Source organism: Galendromus occidentalis, unplaced genomic scaffold (assembly GCF_000255335.2).
Source record: "Galendromus occidentalis unplaced genomic scaffold, Mocc_1.1 scf7180000077530, whole genome shotgun sequence".
In the NCBI taxonomy this organism is placed as follows: Eukaryota; Metazoa; Arthropoda; class Arachnida; order Mesostigmata; family Phytoseiidae; genus Galendromus; species Galendromus occidentalis.
The window spans coordinates 892,217-916,063 of NW_003805518.1; the positions used below are offsets into that span (position 1 = coordinate 892,217).

The window sequence follows — 23,847 nt, forward strand, 5'->3', positions numbered from 1 at the left end:
ACCCACAACTCTCCTCTTCCTCCAGATCATTGGAGTTGAAATTAGTTCCGTCTAGGATTCTTTCGGGCTCTCTAGGGATCTTCCAGCCTCCCTTCCGAGGCTGGGGACCGGGGACGGGCTTCCGAATGCACGGGTTTTTTCCCCATCGTCTCGAGCATGACTCCAAGCAAGGAACTTCGCTGGTAATCGCAAAGGCCGAAGTGATCAGGAGACGCGCAGGGCAGATCCGATGTGACTTTCTTCCTTTCCTCGAGCCTTCCGTAAGGGAGGGCTTCAGGCTCTGTGAGATCGAAGATCCCCATATTCCTCCAGGCGCAAGCAGAGATCATCATCATCAGCGGCTCATACACATTGAACTGCCGTTCGCCTATGACTCATGAACGAACTTTAAATCGCGATACTTCTCTGCGTATCGCACTTTCGAACTTAAGCCCCTCATTCTGGGGGACAGCGTTGGAACCTTTCTGCTTTGTGCTAAGGCATGCCGCTTTTCCTTTCCTGGCGACTTGGCACGCTAGTCAGCTGTGTTCCTCATAGCGAAGTGATTTCGTGAAAATTCTAGTAGGAGTGACAGGAGTAACAATATCTTCCGGAATATCCCCTTGAGCCACGGAACAGACAAAGATCCCTGGAGCAACCAATTGGAATAAGGTTAGTGATAAGCTTTCAGGAGTTCTTCTCTGCTTTCTGAAATGGATTCTCTCTTAAATGCCGCTTTGAGTCCCCACCCACGGTATCTCATCTGCGAGGTCCTCTATCAGCAGCATATATCGTAACGAGATCATTATTGTCTTCTCTCATTGTCCCGAACCAAGTCCTTCGTCATCCTTCAGCTTCTCTAAACTGATCTGAATTCTATTCCAGGATGGATGATCTACCGAGAGAGGTGGACGTCATCGTGCTTGGGACCGGCGTTCCGGAATCCATCGTTGCCGCAGCCTGTGCACGCGTGGGGAAGTCGGTGCTCCATTTCGATCACAGGAGCCATTACGGATCCATGTTTGCTTCGTTCAACTTTCACGATCTCACAGAGATCTTACAGACGCCTCCGAAGCCATCCGATGGGGACGGAGCAGCAACTTCTGAAGACGGACTCAGATTTATTCAGTCGAGAGCTTCGCCTGTCTTTTCCAACGTCGAGATCGAGGTGAACGAGCACAGCGAATGGTCGCTGGAGAAACTCGAGCAAAACTCTCGGAAATTCAACCTCGATCTCGCGCCGAAACTCCTTTTCGCCAGAGGGAAAATGGTCGAGCTACTCATCTCGTCGAACATTGCCAAGTATGCGGAGTTCAAGTTGACTTCGAAGATCCTCACTCTGAAAGGCGACGATATCGTGCAAGTCCCCTGTTCTAGAGCGGATGTTTTCGCCACGGATAGCGTCAACGTTGTGGAGAAACGTGCGCTCATGCGTTTCATAACGAATGTTTTGGACTACGAGAACCAGCCCCTGTTCACTGAGTGGTTGGACAAGCCTTTCGAGGACTTCATCAAGTTGAAAGCTTTATTCCTGACGGAAAACCTTCAGCATTTCATCCTGCACTCGATCGCTATGGCGACTCCGAGCACAACGACTGGTAGCGCTCTCGAAGACGCGCGCAAGTTTATCAGATCACTCGGTCGATATGGGAACAGTCCGTTCCTTTCCCCTATATACGGGTGTGGAGAGCTCGCTCAATGCTTTTGCCGGCTCTGCGCTGTTTTCGGCGGCGTGTACCATCTCGACAGACAAGTGGAAGGATATTTTGTCGACGAGGACAATCGAGTCAGAGCCGTCAGATCTCGAGGAGAAACTTTCCGCGCCTCACACGTCGTCATCAACCAGGACTTCGATCCGAGCCACACCTCCAACAACGAGCACATCTCACGAGCCATAGTGATACTACATCAAGAGTCTCCGATCGAAGAGCCGGGAGCTGGGACCTTACTGAGAGTGCCCCCCGGGAACGATCGACCAGCGGTCACCGTCATAGAACAAGGTGCCGGAATGATGATCTGCCCGAAGAACTTGATGGTCGCTCATTTCATCTGCCGCAAGGTCATTTCCGCTAGAGAAGATCTGAAAGCATTGGTGGAGAAAATATATCCTTCTAGCAAGCGGGTCTGGGTAGCCTATTTCAATATGATCGATACGACGATGCGTTCCAAGCCCACGACCGATGATTTTGCGGGTTTGTACTTGATGTCGACGCCCGGCCTACAACTTGATTACGACATCCACATCGAGCAAGCCGAAGAGGTTTTTCGGAAGATGTATCCAGACGAAGAGTTTCTGCCGAGAGCACCTGACCCAGACGAGATAATTCTGGATTTCGAAGATGGCGTCCCTCAGCAGCCGGCAGCGGAGCATCAGGGAATCGCACAAGAAAGTGGAGATGGCTCGGAATCCGACGGCTCTGGTAATCCAGTGGCCGAGGCGGAACAAGGACCGGCATGAAAGTGTATATTCCGCTCACCGATCTTGCAATGTACAGCTTGCTGAAATGTAATATAATTCAAAAGAGCTCAAAATGAAATAATAAAAAATATTATCGAAGGTTTCCTCCCGCCGCCGACATGATGTTCCTCCCTTGAATTCAGATCGAAGAAACAATTTCGATGCGGGAGATCGATATTGTAGTTTCTCTCGAACGAGAAGCGTAGAGAGATTGGTAGGAGGGGTACGGGTGGCGGACTGGCCGACTCCGCTGCACTATGGCGCGTAAGATCAGAGAGAAGAGGCTTCCGCGACATAGCTGCATGGGGGAAGTGACGGAAAGTCCCGGACCGATTTCGGAATCGCGGAGGCTCCTACTCACTACCTCCTACATCTTTGCACTCATTAGCCCTTCAGATCATTGTGAAGGGTCGGAGGCTCCCTGTTTTTCGAGACGATATCCCACGCTGTGCTACGGAATCTCTCCAGAGGTGAACAATAGGCAGAACCGTCTCCGGCATGGAATGCTGTAATTACTCCCTCGGTGAGGACCCTGACCATGTTCTGAGCCTCATCGCATCGTCGAACACCTCCATGTCTATGAGAAGCGCCGCGCTCGTGTAGGGGCGCGGATCAGGTCATAAACTGAGCCGTGGGCTCAGTCGGGCCGAGGTATACAGCTAACCAATGAGTATTGGGAAGCTCGACGCTTCGAGTCGAGAATCACAGAACCGCGGGTCTTCAAGTTCGGTCTTCTTGTAAGTATCTCGTGAGTGATTGTGATCCAGCTCTTGAAAACGTTAAAGTAGCCCACCTCCTGCTCAGAGAGGCGAAACCGAGGGACCGAGCAGCTTCGGGTTGAGGTATTCTGCCGTACGCGTTTGGCCTCGGCGTCAAAATAGCCTCAATTTTTAGGGTCCGCTTGAGACTCGATTCTCTATTCTCTGTTTTATGATCAGTCCCGACATGCTCCAGACACCTGATCCGCGAGCTGATGCTCCAGACGACAGCTCGCGCACTGCGATGATTAGAGTCCGTCGCGGAGTCGTCGCCAAGGAAAGAAGCCTAGCGTGGGGACATTCAGTCTCGATTCAGAAACACGATCGTAAGTGTGCTCAAGCTGTCTCAGGAATGGATGCGCAAGTCACAATGTATTTATCCAATTTTCTCGTTCGTACGTCTAGCCTTCATGCACCACATACCGGGCGACCGGGCACTCTCCGAAGTCGAGTCGACGTCGAGCTTCCCGATCAAGCCAGGATCCCTCGCAGGAGCCAGGAATAGGATTCTCATGGTCAGACAGCAGAACATCAGCGAAGCGATCCGAGCGTATCCACCTCCTATACCCCAACGGCAGGGTAGAATCTAATGAATGAGTGATCCCTCGAGAAAGCCGCGGAAATTCGCGGAACTGAGAGGGGTTTTCGCCTCAAGGCTTGGGCGGTAGCCCAGTGGGGCTCCATGGGCCCCCGGGGGGTCCACATCAAAATCTTCGGGGGTCCACGGCGACATTCCGGGAGAGATGCGATCAGAGTGAGTCTTTTCGACGGGCAGAAGGATCTCCCATCCGGACCTCCGATCGACCCACTGTGTCATCCACTGTCATCCACTGTCATCCACTGAGAGCAGCTTGTCGCAAAGAGACTCTCGCCTCAACTTGATAGAGTATTGACGGCATAGTTAACGAGATTCGCCCGGCAACATCGAACTCTCGCTTGTTTGAGATGCTTTGTCAACCTGCTACCGGAGTGGGAACCTTTCTTACAACAGCAGAAGAATCCGAAGCTACTGGGAATTCTGGGAGATCTCGACTGGAATGCGGAACTCGCAAACTTGAGTGATATATCCTCAAAACCCAATGATCCCAATATGTCACTGCGAGGAGCTCAGAGCGATCTATTCAATATCCGTGGGAAAATGAATGGCTCCCGTAGGAAGCTCGCACTGTGGCAAAGCGCCCCTTACGACGGAGATTACTTGATGTTTCCTGCTCTAAACGATTTTCGAGCAGAGAACCCCGTCTCCCCCAAAGTTGTCGGAATAATTCGACTACATCTGCGGTCTCTCGAAGAGCTGTTCCAACTTTACTATCCAGGATGTGCAGACCCTAGGAGGGGTTCTGTTCGGATTTTGGACCTCGCATCGGACGGCGCGCTCGGAATGAAGTTTTGAACCTCCTCAAGGTCTGAGTTTTGGCTGGGAATGAGTTCCGAGTACCCAGCCCTCAACTACGCAGCTATCAAGATTCCACTCCCATTCTCGACAGCATATCTCTGTGAGAAAACGTTTTTGTCTGCGATCAAAACTCGCGACCGGTTCAGCCTCGAGATCCACGCAGAGTTGCGACTCGGGGTTTCTTCCTTGGAACCAAACATGGACCGTCTCTCATCGGGTCGACGAGAGATCAGATCACATGAGTCGCTTTCTTAGTACTCAGTGCGGTAATGCGAGTTCTATCTCTGTGTTCTTGGTAATTTCGGACTCACCGATCATATTCCGTAAAATAAAATGCCCATATCCCCAAACCAAAATTCGCTCGAACTCTTCTGATTGGGTCTCCCTCATTCATCATCTCCCTTATATCGGAGAACTTCACACATGGGGCGAATGAAAAGTATCAATATGGGAAATAGGGGGTCCACCAGCTCCTGCGAAGGCGGTTTGGGGGTCCACCGGCTTTCCCGAGTTGGCCACCGCTGCAAGCAACTCGCATGAGATCAGCTGAGAAACTCCTGAGGGAATCATGATCCTCGGGTATGTTCTCCGAGAGATATGGGGGCATTCGTCTTGAAGGGGAGTGAAGCCTCGCTCAGACCTCTTGAACGTTTCTCGTCGATGTATGAGCGTCTTTTGATATCGCTGAGAGCCTGGATAGATCGCAGGGAAATTGAGCCTTCAGACAGAGACATCAATTAAGATAAGATGTAAGTCATGAAGGGCGTCAACGGGACTCTTTTGTCTTCACTCAGGATCGAGTCACGTCGATTGTCAGCGAAGGCCGCGCGAACAGCTTACTCGGAACATGCAGTGGTGAGCTCAGAAGTCACTCTTATTTCTCGGTCGGGGAAGCTGTATCCCGTGGCTTCGCGGCGCGAGGTCGTCATTTGGTTCGAAGTGACATTATTTCGATCTCTGTGGACATGCTGATCCTGAGTTTACCTACTTTATTGATGCTAGCATTTGAAGAATACGTTTGTTTTCAAATCGATGCGCAAGAAGTGGTCGATGAAGCCGAGAGGTACGGACGACTTGCTGGGCTGTCGGGAGCGGACCTCCTCATCGTCGACGGTGGAGGCATACTTCCGAACGGAGGAAGTTTCCACACGGAGATGAGCGAACTCCTATTGGAGAATGATTTCCTGCTCACAATCGGAGAACTGAAGACTTGGAACGGACGTCGCCCCAGCGATACGGCGCCATTCTTCCTCGATGCGGTGGCGGCGCCTCAGAGGATCATTATTTTGTCAGGTCCGATTGCGGGACTTGATCGGGTTCCAGATATCGCCCAAAATATCCGGGACAAGTGTGTGGTGCACTTCGTATTCCTCGATGTGTCAGAAAACAATTTCTACCCTGTCAACCCCAATTTCGGGATTCCGGTTCTGAGCTGGATATCTCCGAAAAGGCCCTTCTGGTGTATCAGAAGATCGAATCTGTTTTCTTGGAGGGAACGCAGCCGGGACGAGCCCACTTCCGACTGCATCGGTGCGAAGGAACAAGTATGCTCGCTGAGAGGGTTGCAGTTTCATCACAAGACCTTGAACTACAGGATAGGTTACCAACATGAGATGTCCATACATCTCAAATGTTTATGTAATCACACGGACACCCGCGTGCGCTTACCTCTGGGCATACTGAGCTTCTTCGGTGGGCCATTCGCCAGGCTTGCCGATGCGAACAACGTCATTCAGACACCAGACTTTTCAGACTGTTATGCTCTACAAAATCTGCTAAGGCCGGGGATGTCTGCTTTCCTCGAAGTCATGCCTTTGGATTGTTGGATGTGTTTGACGGCACTCTTGATACTGATGAGCAAGCTCTCGTCCCTTTTGGGGAACTCCTCGATGACGAGTGCTATCGTCGCATCAGCTTTCAATTTCTTCTCAGCCGCCTCCATAGATTTCCAGCGAAAGAAGACTCCCGTCCTCTTCGTCGTTTCGGCAGCTCTGATGATGAATTTCTTCGTTAGTACGCTATACGGAAACTACATGATGTCCAAATTCCTCAACCGCGCAGCATCTTCGGAGCCATCGAAGTTTGTCTCCTGCTCCGTTTTCGCGCAGCAATGCCCCCACGCTACCATACAAGTATTGGAGCTGGCGAGAGGCAACGCCATCTGCGGCCTCAGGAACACCGCATTGGAGCATATGAACTTTTCTCTCGAGAGACGCCCTGTGGCAGTTTTTCCCCGAGGATACGAAGAAGAACTACACATGGTGGACTTGAGGATTTTCCATGTCCCTCGCATAGCCCGACCGATGGGCCTCCACAGGAGTGCACTCGTGCACACCCTCACGCAGCAGAGTCGCGTGATGCTCACGCTTTTTGCGCACGCTCTGGTACCCCCAATCAAATTTTCAGATCCGAATCGGAAATACGAAGTGGGACGGAAGAAGCTAGAGAAGAGGATCATTGCCGAGTTCCTAGCGGCGGAAAGCTTCCAGCGATGCTGGAGCTACCGTTTGAAGTCTAACCAGACAGAAGAGTTCACGATCGAGAGTTTCGGAAAAATCTATGGCTTCTTTCTCGTCGCTTACGCCATCGCAAGCGTGTGCTGTTTTCTTGAAAAATCGATTCCATACGTTATTCGTCGACGGACTCCCTCCAGGAAGCTCGACGACGTTCTACAACGGAACGAGAGCTGCCGTGAAAGCTCCGTACCGCTCGGTTCAGCGATCGTTGCCGTGCGATGAGAAAATTAGACAATTAGACATTAGAAGATCTTCCCGCGTTCGGTTTCTTGCGCACAGCAGACTGGTTTCTCGCCCGCTCATTCGGTCTGATGGATCAACTTCCGGCTATAGATTGAATCGAGCTTCTCTATGATAATAACTTCGCATGCAACATTCAATAGAGCCGTGCATGACGGACTTGTAGGAAGCGGCCGAAATGGTCCGTTCTATCCGAAGATGTGTCCTAAATCGGGTGGAGCGTGAGAATATTCGTTAACACCGCTGTAGCCTCCCTCACGGCGCGCATGAGTGCTAGAAACAATGCGAATCGTCGAACTATTGTTTCCGAACTTCCTACCCGCAAGGATAGGTTCACATACAAGCGATCTGATTAGCATGAGGATATAGGGAGAAGAGATGGAGCCTCGATCAGTCTGTCACATCCGAGAGTCCCGTCACTGGGTCCGCCATAGCCGAGTCGCTTATCATCAAAGATCCCACAGGGTCGTCCGTGACCGAGCGATCGGTCCGTCGTAATCGAATATCCGTTGTATCCGGGTCCTTCATAACGAGGTTCTACTGTATCTGTTTGCGTCAGGTCTTCAAGAACTACGATCTTTGAGCGATAAGATAGGGGTTGGATCTTTCTAAGGGTTGGCTCCCTATTCTGAGTCCAGTCGGACTATACATATTTTCGTTCTATATGCATCTTTCGCTCTAGCTCTCGATTCGGATTTCCCGGACATTGCCAATCTGAAAACCATCCCCAAACAGTTTGGTGAAGAGAGGGTTTTCTGTCTCTTTTTCTAGTCTAGATATTATTATATATCCCTTTGGATTATCCAATCTACAAATTATTGAAATAGCATCAATGCATGCACTTTAATCAAATCATCGGTGATTTCACTTGATGTCTCACCAGCTTGGCTTGCACGGTGGACTTTTCGACGAAGCAGATGAGAGGATTTATGCATGATGCTTCTTCTTAAATTGACGTTGAAAGAGTGATCGTCGTCCGATGATCGCGGTAAACTCTGTACTATCGTGTTGATTTCAATTGGGCCATTAATGACTCGACCGACAATACCGTAACAACCGTCACGACGCAAACGGCGTATTTGCATGTAAGGGATTCTTGGGGAGACAAGTCGATCGCTTACGGGGTCTAGCTCAGGCAAGTCCGATGCTTTGGCTGGATAGCTATAGCCATTCGTCATGCTCATCGGTGGAACTTTATCGCGCCGAGATGTGCTGTAACTAGAGCAACAGAGCTGAAATCGCGTTGTATCGTCCCCCGGGGAGTGAGTCGATAGGACAGTCGCCGTCGAGGAGGTGACCGTTTTCAGATCACGGAGGAACCAGAGGCGATCACAGACGTCGCATTTATGGCCAAATTCATTCTCCATGAAGATTTGCGTGAAACGGCCAGTCGCTGGAGAACATTTGATTTCGTACTCTGCCCCCCCGTGTAAAATCAATAGCCCCGACGAGGTCCGTCTCACATACCTCTGGATCGAATGACATTACGTTACTTTCTGCCACCGCCACTGACTCGACATGATCTGTCCCCGTATGACTCGATTCTAGTGCGTGACGATGTCGCGCCAGACATGACGCCGATCTCTCTGAGAAGGTTCGGGGTTTCTTTCAAGGAGATTCTCCCCTTTCTGCGCGACGCTTCCGCTCTACGAGTCTCCGGCCTCATGATGATGAGCATTCGATCGACATCATTATTCGTATTCGCTCGCAATCGTACTTTTAGGTGTGGAAATCCTGCCTCGATCCCCATTGCCTCACCCGTTAGAACGCTTCTGCAGCCCTTATATTTTGGTACAAGCCTGATGCTCAAAGCGGTGCATGCGGGTTTCGATTGTGAGGACAGAAGCGGCAGGAACAGAGAGTCCGTCAGTGATCGCGACGGTCACCTCTTCTCTGACTATGCTTATGTCGATCGCTTAGTACTCAAAACTTTGAGTCGAGATCATCGATGCAACTGATACAAATCATGCTTATCTACCGACGTTCATCGAACCAGCGTACTGAATCCGCTGAATTTTATGAAAAACAGCAATTCATGCTCTTTTCCACTCAGTTCCGAGGGGTGTTTGGATCTTGACGGGGATATATTGAGGAGCATTATGATTTTCCTGATTTCTAGCCACGATCGTCTCCCGTGGATTTACAATCATTAGACATCAATTTGGTGGAAATCCGTCGATTACTTGATGAGCTCTAGCCCGCGAAAAGTTACAAAAACGCTGCATGATGACGAAGTTTTTCTTGAAATACCCCCAGCCTTTTGAAAGACGTTTTCACGTCGAAATGTGACGGAACTTGTCCATTTCCAACGCCCTGCAACTCTACAATACCTACACCGATCGACACCCGGTTGGTGTCATAAGATCGCAAACGGGACATCGGGTTCATATGATTCCCACAGGATTTCCCCGCGCGCAGATCAATATTTTCTCAACGACGAGCTATCCGCGTGCCAGCAGATGAGAAATTCGACCGAAGCTTCGAGTTAGATTTTGATTTTGTAAATGCCTGCAGCCTCAAGTTTAGTTTGCGCGCAAGAACAGTGTGTGTTTATATTCGGCGCTCCCGTGAGCTCGAATTTTAGCTGTGCTCAGACTGCCTCAGCGCTCGAATTCACTTGCGCTAGAAACTCACACAGCACCCATCCAAGGAAGCCAGGAATCATCGGAGACGTTCCACGTCCCCACCCACATACGCTCGGACGCAATGGCTTGAACTAGCCCTAATTATTTCTTCGTTGACCTTCTCACTGCTTGACAGCAGCTCGAGGCAGGGGAGACCGAGTGCGGGATTCCCTCCGCATTTTTTTTTTCGGAGAATCGCCGTTCACGGAGTAGCGTCCGCATGGAGTTCTCCAACCCAGACCAGCCCTGGATCGGGAAGGCTCCTCAAGCCGGGCTTGGTAGAGATCCACCATGATTCCGTAGGAGCGATGACGCAAGAAAGAGACGAACATGACCCCTCATTGATAGTAGCCGACGCATCGATCTCACTTTATTCTTGTCCCCGACAGGAACGCATCGAAACGGACTCATGAACCCATCATTGACTCGGAGGCTCGCGCGAGCACATCATGCATGACTGCCGAAATCAAGCAGCTTGCGGACATGAACGGCAATGGAGGGGCAGGAAGTGCGCGAGGAGAAAGCTGAGATGGGCGACATGAAGGGTGGGGGGCACGCGTTGATGTGAGGCGATCGGAAGCTACGAACTTCGCCAGCCGATGTAGAGGTGAGTCAGGACAGAGCCTATGGAAAGGACGAGTAAGAGGCCGGAGAGCATGAGGAAAGTCATTTTGACACTCTGGAGGCTTATCTCGTAAGCATCTTCCGGGGAGCCCAGCATGTCCAATTTGGCGTAGGCTCCCTTCAGGTTCCGAATGACCGAAATCACTGCTTTCTTCAAGGCTGTATTATCCCCCCAGTCAAATTCCAGATTCTTCGTATGCCAGAACTTCCGTTCGTAGAAATCCCCGGGATGGAACGAAGCTTTGAGTCTATGCAGTTGGTGCAAACCGTGCTCTAAAATCTCCTGTGTGAGTTTGACGAGTTCTTCATACAGAACATGACCGCCATGATTCGTCTCAGAAGCGCAAAGCGGTTGGGAGGCGTCCGTGCCGCTCGAGACCTCGAAGGCTAATTCTGACCTTGAATGGCTCATCAGGATCTTCATGACCTCAGGGTCATTGCATATATATTGGTATCGAGCGAGAAAAGCGAGTCTTGTCCAGTTGAGCATATTCACCGTGGACACAGCGACTCGTGGGCATGGCTTGTGAAGATTTTCCGCGGTGACTGAAGCATAAAGGCTAGTCTTCTCACGCAGAAGTCTCATTACGCTCAGCTCTTCGGTGGAACTTTTCTGAAACCATTCGTGACGACCACCAACCGATCTACAAATGTTCACAGAGCAGTTCGACGTGTGGATTCTATTCTCATACGGCGCGGATATGACTTCGCTCTTGAGCAAACTTATCGGATACTGAATCGAGAGAGAAACTAGACCGCAAATGAGCAGTATGAAAGTCCTCTGTTGTGAGGGACTGATGAGCGACTGATCGCTAGAGACACCACTCAAAAGATGATAGGCGCCCGAGAAAATGTAAGATAGTGGGAGCAAGGATCGGTATCGCCGGACAGAGAGGACCCACGGAAGGATGATCAGGGACAAAACTGTCAGAGGCAGCTCGGTGGCTGCGTATTGAGGCAATCTCGAGATGAGCAGCCGTTGCCATTCGAGCGGGACCGCCAAACGATATGCGAGAAAACTGTGCGCATGCACGTACGAGGCTTGATTCTGAAATGGAATGCCACACGATGAGCGTCGGTTTTCGGGAGCTCTTCAGAGAGGAGAGCTCTCCGAGAGCTCTCTCTCTCTCTTTCTGACAAGAGTGAGGGCTCTCAGCTCTCAGCCACCCCGATTTCGAACCTTGGCTACGTACTGGCTACTTACGTGCTCGCAGCTGGATAATGCTATACCATCACCGAGGGTTCCAGATGGGAAAAGTATCAAGGCTGAGTCCAGCGTGTAGAACAAACTGGTGTTCGCCTTGTGTCGGATAGGTTCGAAAACTCTCGCGGCATCATCGGAGCCCAAGTCTTCTACGATCAGACGCATGATATTCCTCCTCACGATCACGCCGCTCCTCTTGATTATCAAAGTCGAATGCAGGGTTTCTTCGTTCTCTTTCCTGAGTACGACGATGGTGCTCCTGTACAGGGTGTGGTAGTAGGACAGATCGATTTGGTCTCGAACAATATCGCGGATCGATTGCGGGGATCTGCCAAAATACTCATATTTCTTGAGTTCTCTGACCTGTACGAGAACGCGTCTCTCCAAATCAAAATGCGCGATCGGTTTGACTGCGTAGTCGCAGTCTCGTGATCCGCAAAATTTATGTATGTCCCAAAATTCACTTATTGCGCGGAAGGACGGCTGCTCGTCGCGCTCCCAGGAAATTATGATTTCCCGCTCGTTCGGCTTCAGAAGAAAGTGCTCGGCTGCCAAGAACACCTGAGATTTCGGCAAATTCCAGAGGAAATTGAAAGATCCCCTGAATTCGCTCGACGTAAAGAGCGTGAACACGAAAACTATCTCCCGATCCCCGAAAGATTGCGAGGATATATTCTTGCAGATTTCGAGGAGTTCTTCACTTGCTCTCCCGCGCTTGTGGGAGCGTGCTGGTTTCCAACGAGCCAGTAGGGTGTTGGCTGAAACTTGTGGCAAGAGGAGGGCCGCGAGACACACGAGACAATTCCATTCCATATCGAGATCGGAGTGAACTACTGCTCATCATCCGAAATGAGGTGAGGAATACGATGAAAGGGTGGACAGGAAGTAAGGCGCCGACCAACGCCGACGGTACGGAGCGCTTGATCCAACCCTCGATCGCCGTCTAGACCTAGACGGATAGCGATGGCAGCGCTCTGATATTCTCCCAGGGGACCCCGACGATTTCCAAGTAGGGAAAGAGGAATTTGATGAGGTTAGGGACCTGAATCCCCCGTTGTATCGTTCCGATCTTGATACATATTTCCTCTTGAGCCGGACGAAATACGTCCCTGTCAGAAGGCCCGATCAGACATTTCTCGTCGCTCTCCCGGGATTGATGTGGAAATCATCACCCTCTCAGACCCATGTTCCCCTTAGCGGCATAGTCCGGTGCAGCACAAATGCATCCGCCCGTAGTCTCGAATGGGACATTCAGTCCCGCAAAGAGAGAAGCATCCATCTTCCTCTATGACATGAGGGTTAGGCTCTCTCATGTTTTTTCACGTTTACCCGCCGACTCGTTCCCCTCTTGGATAGGCATCAATTTTTGCGCCTAGGAAGTCCGATCCTTGGGATATCCTAAGTGGAGGTCGAGGAACTCCTTGATGAAGAGCCCGAGAACTTCTGAGCATACACGCTTCCAAGTGCTACTCATTCCGAACATCATCTCTGTCGCGACTCTCTGGAGATCCTTTGCTCTCTGGAGTATAGAAACTTCTGTACTTGCGACGGATATCCATTCTCATCCCACGGTGTATGGTAACACTTCGCGAATGCCCCCCACTTGGGGGTGCCGCCCGAGATGGAACGCCTTTCCCCCTTTCTTTGCACGCTACCAAGACCAGCTCCTCATCAGTGCGAAGGATTCTTGCGGAATAGGATGTTCTGGTAATTAGAGAGCGTCATGTCCTTGATCGGTGCCATCCGTCGCGAAATTGAGCGTCGCAGTCCCACGAGAACTCTTAAACCAGCTCCACCTGAGATGCGCCTGCGTGGTTCCGCTGCTATTGACCCTTGTCGTGCACCATAAGATGACCCCTCATCCGATGAGCTCGACCAATCGGGAAGAATTGTATGAATGAAGGGCCTACCAAATTCTACAATCGCCCTGAAATGAAGATTCGTAGCGGGATCGCATAGGGTCAGGCGCGCGGGGACCCCCACAGAGAATTCTATTCTGAAGGCCTCGTCGGAGAGCCCGACGATAGCTCTCTAGACCTAAGCTGTCCCTGGATTAGATCATGAAGGCATAGTTTTTCGCGAGATAGCCGAAATTATCTGTCAATGATCCTCCATGGCATACCCGTTTGAAGAGTGAAGAATGAATATCAGACTAATCCAAAGAGAGAAAAGGGATGTTGAGCATAGGAGAATCGAAATTTATTTCATATCATTAACTACATCTCTATAGTAGAATGTGGCACTTTTATCCCGGGTCGATCCTCCGTGTCCCGCGACCTCGTTTCGATTATCTTTGTGACAAAGATGAACACGTCAACTGTAGAACGGCAATCTTACCGAGAATTGACCGGAGCTCGAGAACATCTCTGCCGGCGGAACCAATTCGCTTCTTTCAGAAATCGATTCGCGATGGATCGCACCGTATCTTAGAGCTGGGAAATTTTGATTGATTTACTCGTTTCTGACGCCGTCGGAGCCCATTGTCGCATATGGAACGTGTGACGCCAAAGTCTCCGTCAGAGTCAGAATTTTCGCTGTCTGTTGCGACAGCTGTCCGATGCTGCTCTCCAGGAGATCTAAGCGGAGGTCCATTCGAGCCAGCCTTTCACGAATGCCATAAAAGCTAGCGATACTAGGATCCGGAAAGCGATAGAAATGAACCTCCGATGAGGAGTAATCATCATCCTCTACTGCTCGGCTCTTGAACATCTTGCCTCACTGGCACTGAGTTCTGATCGGGATATCATCAACCAAGCTCTGGATACTCGCAAGCCGAAGGTCTTCTGAGCCGTGCGTTATGACAGAGGCGAACGCGGGACACTCTCATATAAGGGTAGTAAACAGAGCCTTCATGTTTACACTGATGGATGCATTCCTCTTCGTCTGAGATGAGCGGGCGGTTGGAGAGGCGCCGAAGTCTGCACAATCTGCCTGCCAAGTTTGCCGGAAAAATTTCCGTCGCCCGGCTGCTTGGGGTGCTTGGGTTCAGAACGCCTGGGGCCGCGAGAAGTTGGCGACTTAGGTATTCTTAGATCGCCCCCACCTTCGGAGCTAACGGACTATGTACCTATCGTGGTGATAGGGCTGAGAAAAATGAAATGATCTGCCGGGACTACGAAATAAGAGTCGTTCCAAATATGTCCGGGAGGGTCATATACATGAAGCATATTTATAGGGTTCTGAAGGGGGAAAGCTGCGAAACACAGAGCCTCTCAATGAGCCTTACGTTATCATTGGAATGGAGATGGCCGAGAAACCGCAAACTACTCGACGATTATAGATCTCCGACAGTAAACATTTATTATATATTCGTTGGCTGAAAGCTGTCTGTGCCATGAGTGATGGGTATGACATGGTCGATTGGAATAAGGGCGAGATGACTAGAAGCGTGATCGTGGTCTCCGAATGGGTGATGCATCACGGGCGGGTCGAGCTCGCGTTCAACTTGCTGTTCCTCACTTGCCACTGATTTCTGAGGAGACATGGTCAGCCCTATTTGTCCCATCCACTCGCTGATCTTGGCGAGAGCTTCGTTCACGCGAGCCTCGAGTACTGTGGGGTTCCTCTCTGTGGCAAGGTCGTCCGCGTACGCGACCGTGTGGATACTCGCTGGGTGGGGGATTCGGAGTACGCCATCGTACCCAATGTTCCACAGGATAGGTCCGATCACCGAGCCCTGGGGGAGGCGATGGAATTCTGTCCGGTTCCAATGAAGTCACACCGGAGAATATCTGCCAACTCCCGGGAATTAATGTGGGACTATCGTGGTCCGATGTAGGGTGTCCCCGAACGCGCCCCACGGAAATCTCAAGCGTCCCACGAAGCAGTCCATGACAATGGGCACGGAGGTCGAATAACATATGAAACCTCATCTTTCGATGACTGTGAGTGGTGTCGGATCGGCTCATCGACATCTAGTTACAATTCCCACGAGACATTCCGAACTTGACCTTACGTTGCTCCTCCAAGGCGTGTCGCGCTTTCGACATCGGGATTCGGGTCCTGATGATCTAAAGATTCACGGCGAACTGCCTAGGTTTATGCGGAGCGCAGAACTGCTTCTCTCCGGCCAAAGATCAAAATTACTTTTTCTCAATGATCCCTCATGGCACACACATGTAAGAAGCAAAGAATTAATATTGGAGCAATTCCAACGAAGAGTAGGTTATTGAGTATAAGAAAAACGAAATTCATCTCACATCATTCACTAAATCCCCATAGTAGGATGTGGCTGTCTTATCGCGACCCGCCAGGAAGTTGAGCTCAAGCTCAACGCCACCCGAAAATCCCGCGGCTCTCGCCGTCTGAGATACCTGGTCCATCGCAACGTTTTTCAGCATCAGCAGTGCGATGTTCCCGGTAAAGTCAGCACAGTGTTGCAGGATGCCGATGAAATCCGGTTCCATTCTCGGAAGATCGAAAATCCCATTGGAATAGGATGGACCCCTCTAAGGGGGACTCGAAATGATGGCGTCGACGGGCGTTTGGAAGAGAGTCTCCTTCATCTCGAAAAAATCATTGACTTTGGAGGAGATCTTCTCCGAGACGCCATACAGCGTCGCCATGTCCAGAGCGGGGCGAATTCCATACGGATCGATGTCAGAAGCGAACACGTGAGACACCTCGTCCATGAGAGCCACTTGGACGATGTTTCCACCCGCTCCGCAGAAGGGATCGAATACCCGTATTTTCCTCCCCGACCTCCGGCTCAGAGCGGCGACCTGTCGAGCGATATGCTTCGCTATCTGCTCAGAACACACCGACAACCATGCGGGCGTTTCTTGGAGCCTCCTCAGTTCTTCTAGTGGGATATAGAGAGCGTGGAGCAGGGCTCCGCGTCCCACTCCTGGTCCACCGACGGGATTCGCTCCATAGATCGACGCTAGCGATCCTCTCGCGGACGTCCTCCTCGATGAAGACACAATCGAAGCCATTGTAACTAGTGAATTTGCTTGTTGAGAAAGATGCCGAGTGGAATCAGCGAGCATCTGCACTAGAACAACGATTCGAGAATAATGCCCTCAAGCGAAGAGTGGGCTAAATAAATAACCCCGGGCCCGCTGGGGTGAGATTGAATTCCAGCGTGGGCGGACCCCTCTCTGCGCTAATTAATGATTCTCTCGCTCAGAGCGTAAAGGTTGGTATCCAGAATCTGTGCATTCCAAACTTCTTCCTCGGAATTAAAAATCGAAATTCGAGTCAGGATCTCTCTCTCTCTTTCCTTATTTGTATCTAGGGCATTCGCGTCTCCCCCATTAACTCTTGGATTCCATTATTGGATCGCGGGTGGGCCAGCCCTGGTCCGCGGGCCGATCCTCCCGCGACCCTTTTCGATTATCTTAATGCCAAAGAAAAACTGGTAGATATTTATTATGATATTAGCATTTCTCGTAAGGAGTGACCGAAAACCCACAGCTTCTCTCCCGGCAACTCATCCGCTTCAGATTCGCGAAGAGTTTCTTTTGCAGAGGATATCCATTGAGGTGCAGAAGGGCAATGCCGCAGCGGTCCTCAGATCACTGCCAGATGCCGACGGTCCAGGCTCGACGCTCTTCCCTATGGCCTAGAATGAAGCTATGAATGACTGATACCCCTCGATTATCCTCAGATTGGAGCAAGCGGTGAGAGATTGTCGTGTTCCTCTGGACGCTTCTGAGAACCAGCTCGATAGGTTTCTCCTAGAGAAAGAGGAGGTTTAAGCTCTCAGGTCCGCGCTCACGGGACCGATCGCCTCATAAATTGCTCGAGCCCTCCGATTGGAGCAATGGTCGTCATAGAGCAACTTCAGAATACGCCCGGTCAAGGTCGATGCTTCGTTTCGACCGATAAGGCGAGACATAGAAAGCCAGAATCTCAATCGAAGAAAGTTGTATCCGAATCCGCTTGATAACGGCGGAACACGAACGCGATAGTATTCTCCTCTCCCGGAGCTAGCCTTGCCACGTCCTTGGTGAAGGTTCTCCATGTCCCGGTGGGAGAATCTTCCGCCGATCTTCGCCCATCCGCGCAGAACGATATTCTTGGTGACCGGACCTCGCCCCATCAAGCAAACTGCTCTGAAATAGATAGGATCGTTGTAGAATCGGACGCGTCCACTCTTCGTCCGTTACGTGTGGAGGGCTCCACGTGCTTCCGCGGATTCCACTCACTATCTGGTTTCTCTGCTGTCTCTCAAAAAGCCGTCCTCCCTCTCCGACTCTCTCCGACCCAATACAGTCTTGCGAGCGCCTAGTTCCCTCGATGATTCTCGAGCAGATCGAATTTGCATCGACATCCACTTCGAGGATGTCACCGTGCCGTAGGGTCGCTATCTTCACGCTTTTGCCTCTCATATGGATTGCTTCGAGCGCCGAACAGTCTCCCCTTCTCTTGACGCCGCTGATTTCTCGGAACGAATTGCTGCGAGCGAGGAATCTCAGTCTCGTCGGAAGTCTCGATGGCTGTGACAATCCTGAAACTTATTCTGGATATTTGACTGTGAACGAAACAACGAACGCGAACTTGTTCTTCTGGTTCATCCCGGCGATGGTGAGTGCTCCCATCGTAGATGAGAGATCGAGAAAATTGAAGAAAAAATATTATTGATTAAATATCAAAATCCACAGAATACCTCACCGACGGCCCCGGTGGTCCTGTGGCTGCAGGGCAGTCCAGGGTCTTCGTCTTTGTTCGGCCTTTTCGTCGAGCATGGCCCTTATGAGGTAACGAAGAACTTGTCGCTTCAACCGCGCGCCTCCACATGGGCGAAATCATTCAACATGTTATACATCGACAATCCTGTGGGCGCCGGATTTTCGTACGTTTCGCCCGACGGGCATGCTAGAAACTTCTCTGACGTTGGAAGAGATCTCTTCATTGGACTTCAGCAGTTCTTCACGCTTTTCGATGAATATGGAGAGAACGACTTTTACGTCGCCGGGGAATCATTCGCAGGTCAGTGGAGTTGTCGGGAAACCGTGAATTCCACGTCTCCGTTCACGGTCGACCGTCTCTCGGTTTGTGAAATGAAGTTGAAGCTGAGACTTTAGTTCGCATGAGCTCTGCGGGGCGTCACTTAGATGGGATTCGATCCCATTGTGAGCAGAATTCCTTTCACACGCAGAGCATCTTTTGTGCTTCGATGGTGTGAGTACGGAACGACTCGGAAACGGCTCCGCTTTCGGAGGTGACACAAAAATATGCAGTTCCGCCTAGCGTGGAAGAATTAAGGCATGAAATCCCACATTAGCTCTATTGGAAGCTACGAACCAATGTCACAGATCGCTGGAGGCTTTTCTCGCGCTTCTTGAGTGAGCAAGGACGGCTCGGGCGCTTTCGGACTACCTGGTTCGAAGAGCTGCAGGCCAGCCCGCTCACTTGAAGCTCATTGTTTTCCGCCTCCTGTAACTAATGATCCGATCGTTGGACTAAGGGAATCGTCTCTTCTAGGAAAATTCGTACCTGCACTCGCTCATGAAATTCTCCGGAACAACCTCACCGCCAAGATGAACCTCCAAGGGATCATCATCGGTAGCAGTCTGTGTGATCCCCCAACCATGATGAGCTACGCGGACTTTCTACTCAATCTCGGACTGATAAGCGAAATTCAAGCCAAGTATTTCAAGCGACAGGAGCGAATCGTTCTCGAATCCTTGAAAGAGAACGACTATGTCAAAGCCTTCGAAGTTTTCAGCGAGCTCATCAATGGCAACAGAGTCAACAGAACGAAGTCCTACTTTCAGAGGAAGAGTGGATTCTCGTTGAAGTTCAACGCTCTCCAGGCGAAGGTATCATCCGGAAAAATCTATCACGAAAAGATGTCCAAATGCTCCGCATAGTGGTGTAGCTTTCCTTGTGCATCTCGAGTCATTCGTCTCAAAGATTTAATCCCCAATCAGGAACCGGAGGCCTACAATTACTTCAAGGGCTTCCTCAAACTGAACGGAACCCGGCAAGCGCTCCATGTGGGTAATGCAAGCTTCAATGACGGACTCACGGTACGACAGAGCCTGAAGGGCGAAATGATGAAATCCGTGAAACCATGGATCGAGGAGGCCTTGGAAAGGCGTCTCAAGGTTCTCATATACAGTGGACAGTTCGATATCATTGTCCCATATCCGTTGTCGAGGTCCTTCGTGAACTCGATAGGATGGGGTGGGGCGCAGGCATTTTCAGAAGCCAGACGACTCATATGGCGAAATGAGACGACGGGTGAGCCAGTAGGGTATGTGAGGCAGTTCGGTGTCTTGACAGAAGTTCTCGTGCGGAACGCCGGCCACTTCGTGCCCTTTGATGCTCCCCGTCAAGCCTACGACATGATGGACCGCTTCATAAATAATAAAGCCTTCGGTCGATCTTCGAGAATGATCCGCACAAGTCCTACGAGGGCGAAACAATGATTCGTTCTCCATCGACCAACTCGATCTGGAAAATATCAGTCTAGCAAAGCAGCGTATGCTTCGGACATGTATCTGGGTATCACTTAGGAGAGACTCAATAAAGAGCAGAGATTTCTCGAATGAAAGACTCCCCTCGCGTCCGGAATCAGCTCTACGAGTACGAACGGGGAAATTCCCCCTGCACAAAAGAGTTTCTCCCGGAACGTGTAAGATCAGCCTTCAGTGGATCACGGATCGACTCATGGTGCATATTTCCACGAGTCAATCCGTGCTCCTTTGAAAGCTGGTACTCTCACGAGCTGCGAGGAAGAATCCCTCTTAGTTATGAACGACAAGCGGAGACAATCTCATGCCGAGATAGCTGCTGAGGGAGCATGATTTTTTCCGGAGGAACGTTTGCACCTCCCGGATACAGCTGACTCAAGATTGATAGAGCAACAAGCGATTCCGACTTCAGGCTCTGCCTTTGATGTGCACGCCTCGACGTTGATCACGAGTGCCGGACGGCGGACGTCGCACCGAACGCCAAGACATGCACCTCGAACGAGTCATTCGAGAGCCCACCGTGCAGCGGTTCACACTTCAATGCCTGTAGGTGAGTGGATTCCATCATGAAAGGCTAGTGAGAAATGAGATTCATGATGGAGACGATGCGGACCTGGGCTCCCACACAGGCTCTTCGTAGAGCCTCTCAAGAACTTGCGATTCGAGAACCGCGAAATTCCGGAGGTTTTCAACGGGCTCGTGTCGATACACGGATCTGGGAATTCCATGGCTAAGCTGCATGTTTTTGAACATTTTCCCAGCAAAGGCTGCATCTCTCATGAGGATCGCGTACATTTGAGAAAGAACTCCGCGATTTCAACACACCCCATATCGGAGACCGCGAATCGTACTCGATTGCTACAGGAACAGAAAGACCATGCCGTGGTGCCACAATTTTGATTATCCGCCACGTCCATACCTGATGTACCCGATCCGTGATTACGAACCCATCGGGGTCGATTGGCGTCAGCCCTGGGGCCACGCTAGCTATAATGATGACGGTTTCCTCGTCATCGGTACTCAACCAATGCGGCTCCACTCCCATCTCTCAGTCGAGCTACACAGCATTCGAATCACGAGCGCGCAACGTCCAGAAGTGAGTACAAGATTTCATGAGCCGTGAATCGTTCCGTCACGCGTTCCGGAACGCGATTGTCTAGGTAGATGGGGGGAAAAGCCGGACTGGTCGGGCAAGAGATTCCTCCTTTTCGGTGGCGTCGCCATCGACGACGTCTCGGCTCTTGGAGTGGCCCGGCATACACGCCTCCCGTCCCTGATTCCTAATCGGGCACGCCAGCGAGGCTCTCGGATCTCCAAACCATTCGACTGCCTGCCGACGAGGAATCGTACTCCCAAAAATCTCATAGGACCTATCTGATCTAAGAATCTCTGTCGACACCATTCCGATAACGAAACTCTTCCAAATCGATTAGAGAATACCATCAAAATTTTGACTGATATCAGGAACAGTAAAGAATGGCCACTTTGGTGAATTCCCCTCATGAACCCAATCAATTCGAATGGAAACCAGATTCTTACGACCCTGTGTTGTGAGCGAGTTCTGCAAGGTAAACGTTGACGTTCATTATATCCTCAGCTCCAAACTCCCATCGAAGCGACGCAAGTCTGTTTCGACGAGAACCCGGACAGATTCGTCCTTTCACCATCCGTAAGCATCATTTACTGCGCCCAATATTCGCGAAATAGATATCCCGATGTTGGGGAGTCCTCAAAGTCTCGAAAGCCATCAGCAATCATGAGCTATTCTCCCACAGGATCGGTTACTGTTCCGACAACTTTTCCCATTGAGAAGAGCACTCTTACCTCCGAAGGCTGAGGGTGACGATAGACCAACGCTAGTTCTCGACCTCGACGAGACCCTCATACACACAACATTCGAATGTCCACCGGGAGCCCATGACGTAGAACAAGTAAATATCTCAATACTAGGTTCGACGGAAACGGTGGGTCTCTCTCTTACTCCCGCTCCTTCCGTCCCGACCAAAGATGACCGAGATGACTTTCCCTTGATAGCTGTGCGCCATCATGCGTCCGAACGTCAGATCGTTTTTGAGAACGACATCAAGATGGTATGAGATCGTGGTGTACACCGCGGCGCTCCCGTCGTACGCGGACAGTATCCTCGATGGATTGGATCCGCATAGGAAATATTTCAGCTATCGACTCTACCGCGGACATTGCTCTTTCTATCAAGGGGTCTACGTGAAAGGTTGGTTTCGCTTTTCTACCCGATCTTGATTTCAAGCCACGAAGAATTTCAATCTACGGAAAGCTTCTCCAACTTGACAGATCTCGAGGCTCTCGGGCGACCGATGAGCAAGGTTGTCTTCGTGGATAACTTCCCCGGGGCGTACATGATGCAACCTTCGAACGCGCTTCCGATCCGTTCTTTCGTCGGTGACAACAACGACAAAGCGCTCTTATCTATTCTGAAATTGTTGAAGATTTTGAAAGGCAAAAACGACGTTCGTCCAATGCTCAGACGATACCGAAACCAGTGGAAGAGAATCCATTTTTGCCCAGATCAGGACAGAGCCTTGGAAGAATACGACGAAGAAGTAGAAGACTGAATTTCGGGAACAGCAGCGTACTCTAATCACATTGGGTCGTCTCTCCAGTCTTCTTGCCTCTCCATTTCGGATTTGTGTATGTGCCTCGGAAAACTGAGAGATGATTTACATCCTCGGAGGCGGCCGCACGTTCGGACGAAATCATCGAGGTGACCCTAGGCTCGGCTGAAGATCCTGGGAGGATCCTTGCGAGCGGTCATGATTGAATTGGGGTAGCGACGAACTTTTGTTCGGAAGGCGCTTTTGTGCAACAAACATCATTCAGAGCAACCCTAGCTGATGCATCCCGCAACCGACAAGCGCCGTTTAGAATTACTTTTAAGCTAGACTTTGTGAGTTTTTTGTGATTACCAAATGACTTCAGCGGCAGCTCGGAATGTATTAGGGATACGCACTAGGTAGTAGACAGAAAATTGACCACCAACTTGACCTCCGTACAAAAAAACGGATGACAGAACCTGACCTTAAATAAGAAACAGATGACGAATATAGGAACTTGAAATAAATGGAGATATCTTGAGAGTAAACGATATGAAACCTGGTAGTCCTCCTTCGTCCCCATCTGAGCGCCGATATCCGATATTCGGAAGTGGATAGTCTTTGAGAGCCGATGAATGCGAGCTCTTCATCGTAAACGGCTGGCACGAATGAATTTGACTGTGTCGGTAGCCCGAGTCCATCAGATCGTGGAATTCTGAATCGACGAGCGGGAGCAGCATCTCTCCCGGCTGCGGGCAGATCCAATTCCAGAGAGGATCTAAATATTGCCGAATATATGCAACTTCTCTCACCCTCAAGATGCGAAACTAGCCGTACTTAACCAAAGGTCTCCTTTTTCAATTTCCGCTCCGCGGGGATAGATGACGAGCGCGTCGTCTCCCTTGACCACAGAATCGATTTCGAAGACTGACGCGTTTGGCATTTCGACTGCCTCTTCTCCAGCTTCGCATGAGAATGACCACCAGAAAGTGTCTCTAATCGCACAACGCGTGCCAGGGAATACTATACGATCATTATTGGACTCCGGGGTGTAA

The 23,847-nt window shown here is 50.7% G+C and overlaps 3 protein-coding genes across 3 annotated transcripts; all 3 read left to right on the top strand.

Moving 5' to 3' along the window:
* Window positions 1–351: 351 nt before the first annotated feature.
* Rep (Rab escort protein) lies at window positions 352–2,445 on the top strand. The gene is made up of 2 exons (XM_003748283.2): window positions 352–651; window positions 865–2,445. Exon 2 carries the CDS (start codon window positions 866–868, stop codon window positions 2,435–2,437), a length of 1,572 nt encoding a protein of 523 aa, XP_003748331.1. The 5' UTR covers window positions 352–651; window position 865; the 3' UTR covers window positions 2,438–2,445.
* A 15,639-nt stretch (window positions 2,446–18,084) lies between these two features.
* Window positions 18,085–20,177, top strand: LOC100903145 (probable serine carboxypeptidase CPVL). Its single transcript, XM_003748369.1, has 4 exons — window positions 18,085–18,327; window positions 18,405–18,732; window positions 19,228–19,565; window positions 19,677–20,177. The coding sequence occupies exons 1-4, from the start codon at window positions 18,085–18,087 to the stop codon at window positions 20,175–20,177; spliced, it is 1,410 nt and encodes a 469-aa protein (XP_003748417.1).
* Window positions 20,178–20,663: 486 nt separating this feature from the next.
* On the top strand, window positions 20,664–23,350 carry LOC100902663 (CTD nuclear envelope phosphatase 1). Its single transcript, XM_003748284.1, has 6 exons — window positions 20,664–20,772; window positions 20,984–21,318; window positions 21,820–21,891; window positions 21,998–22,153; window positions 22,257–22,452; window positions 22,533–23,350. The coding sequence occupies exons 2-6, from the start codon at window positions 21,100–21,102 to the stop codon at window positions 22,811–22,813; spliced, it is 924 nt and encodes a 307-aa protein (XP_003748332.1). The 5' UTR covers window positions 20,664–20,772; window positions 20,984–21,099; the 3' UTR covers window positions 22,814–23,350.
* The last annotated feature ends 497 nt before the right edge of the window (window positions 23,351–23,847 follow it).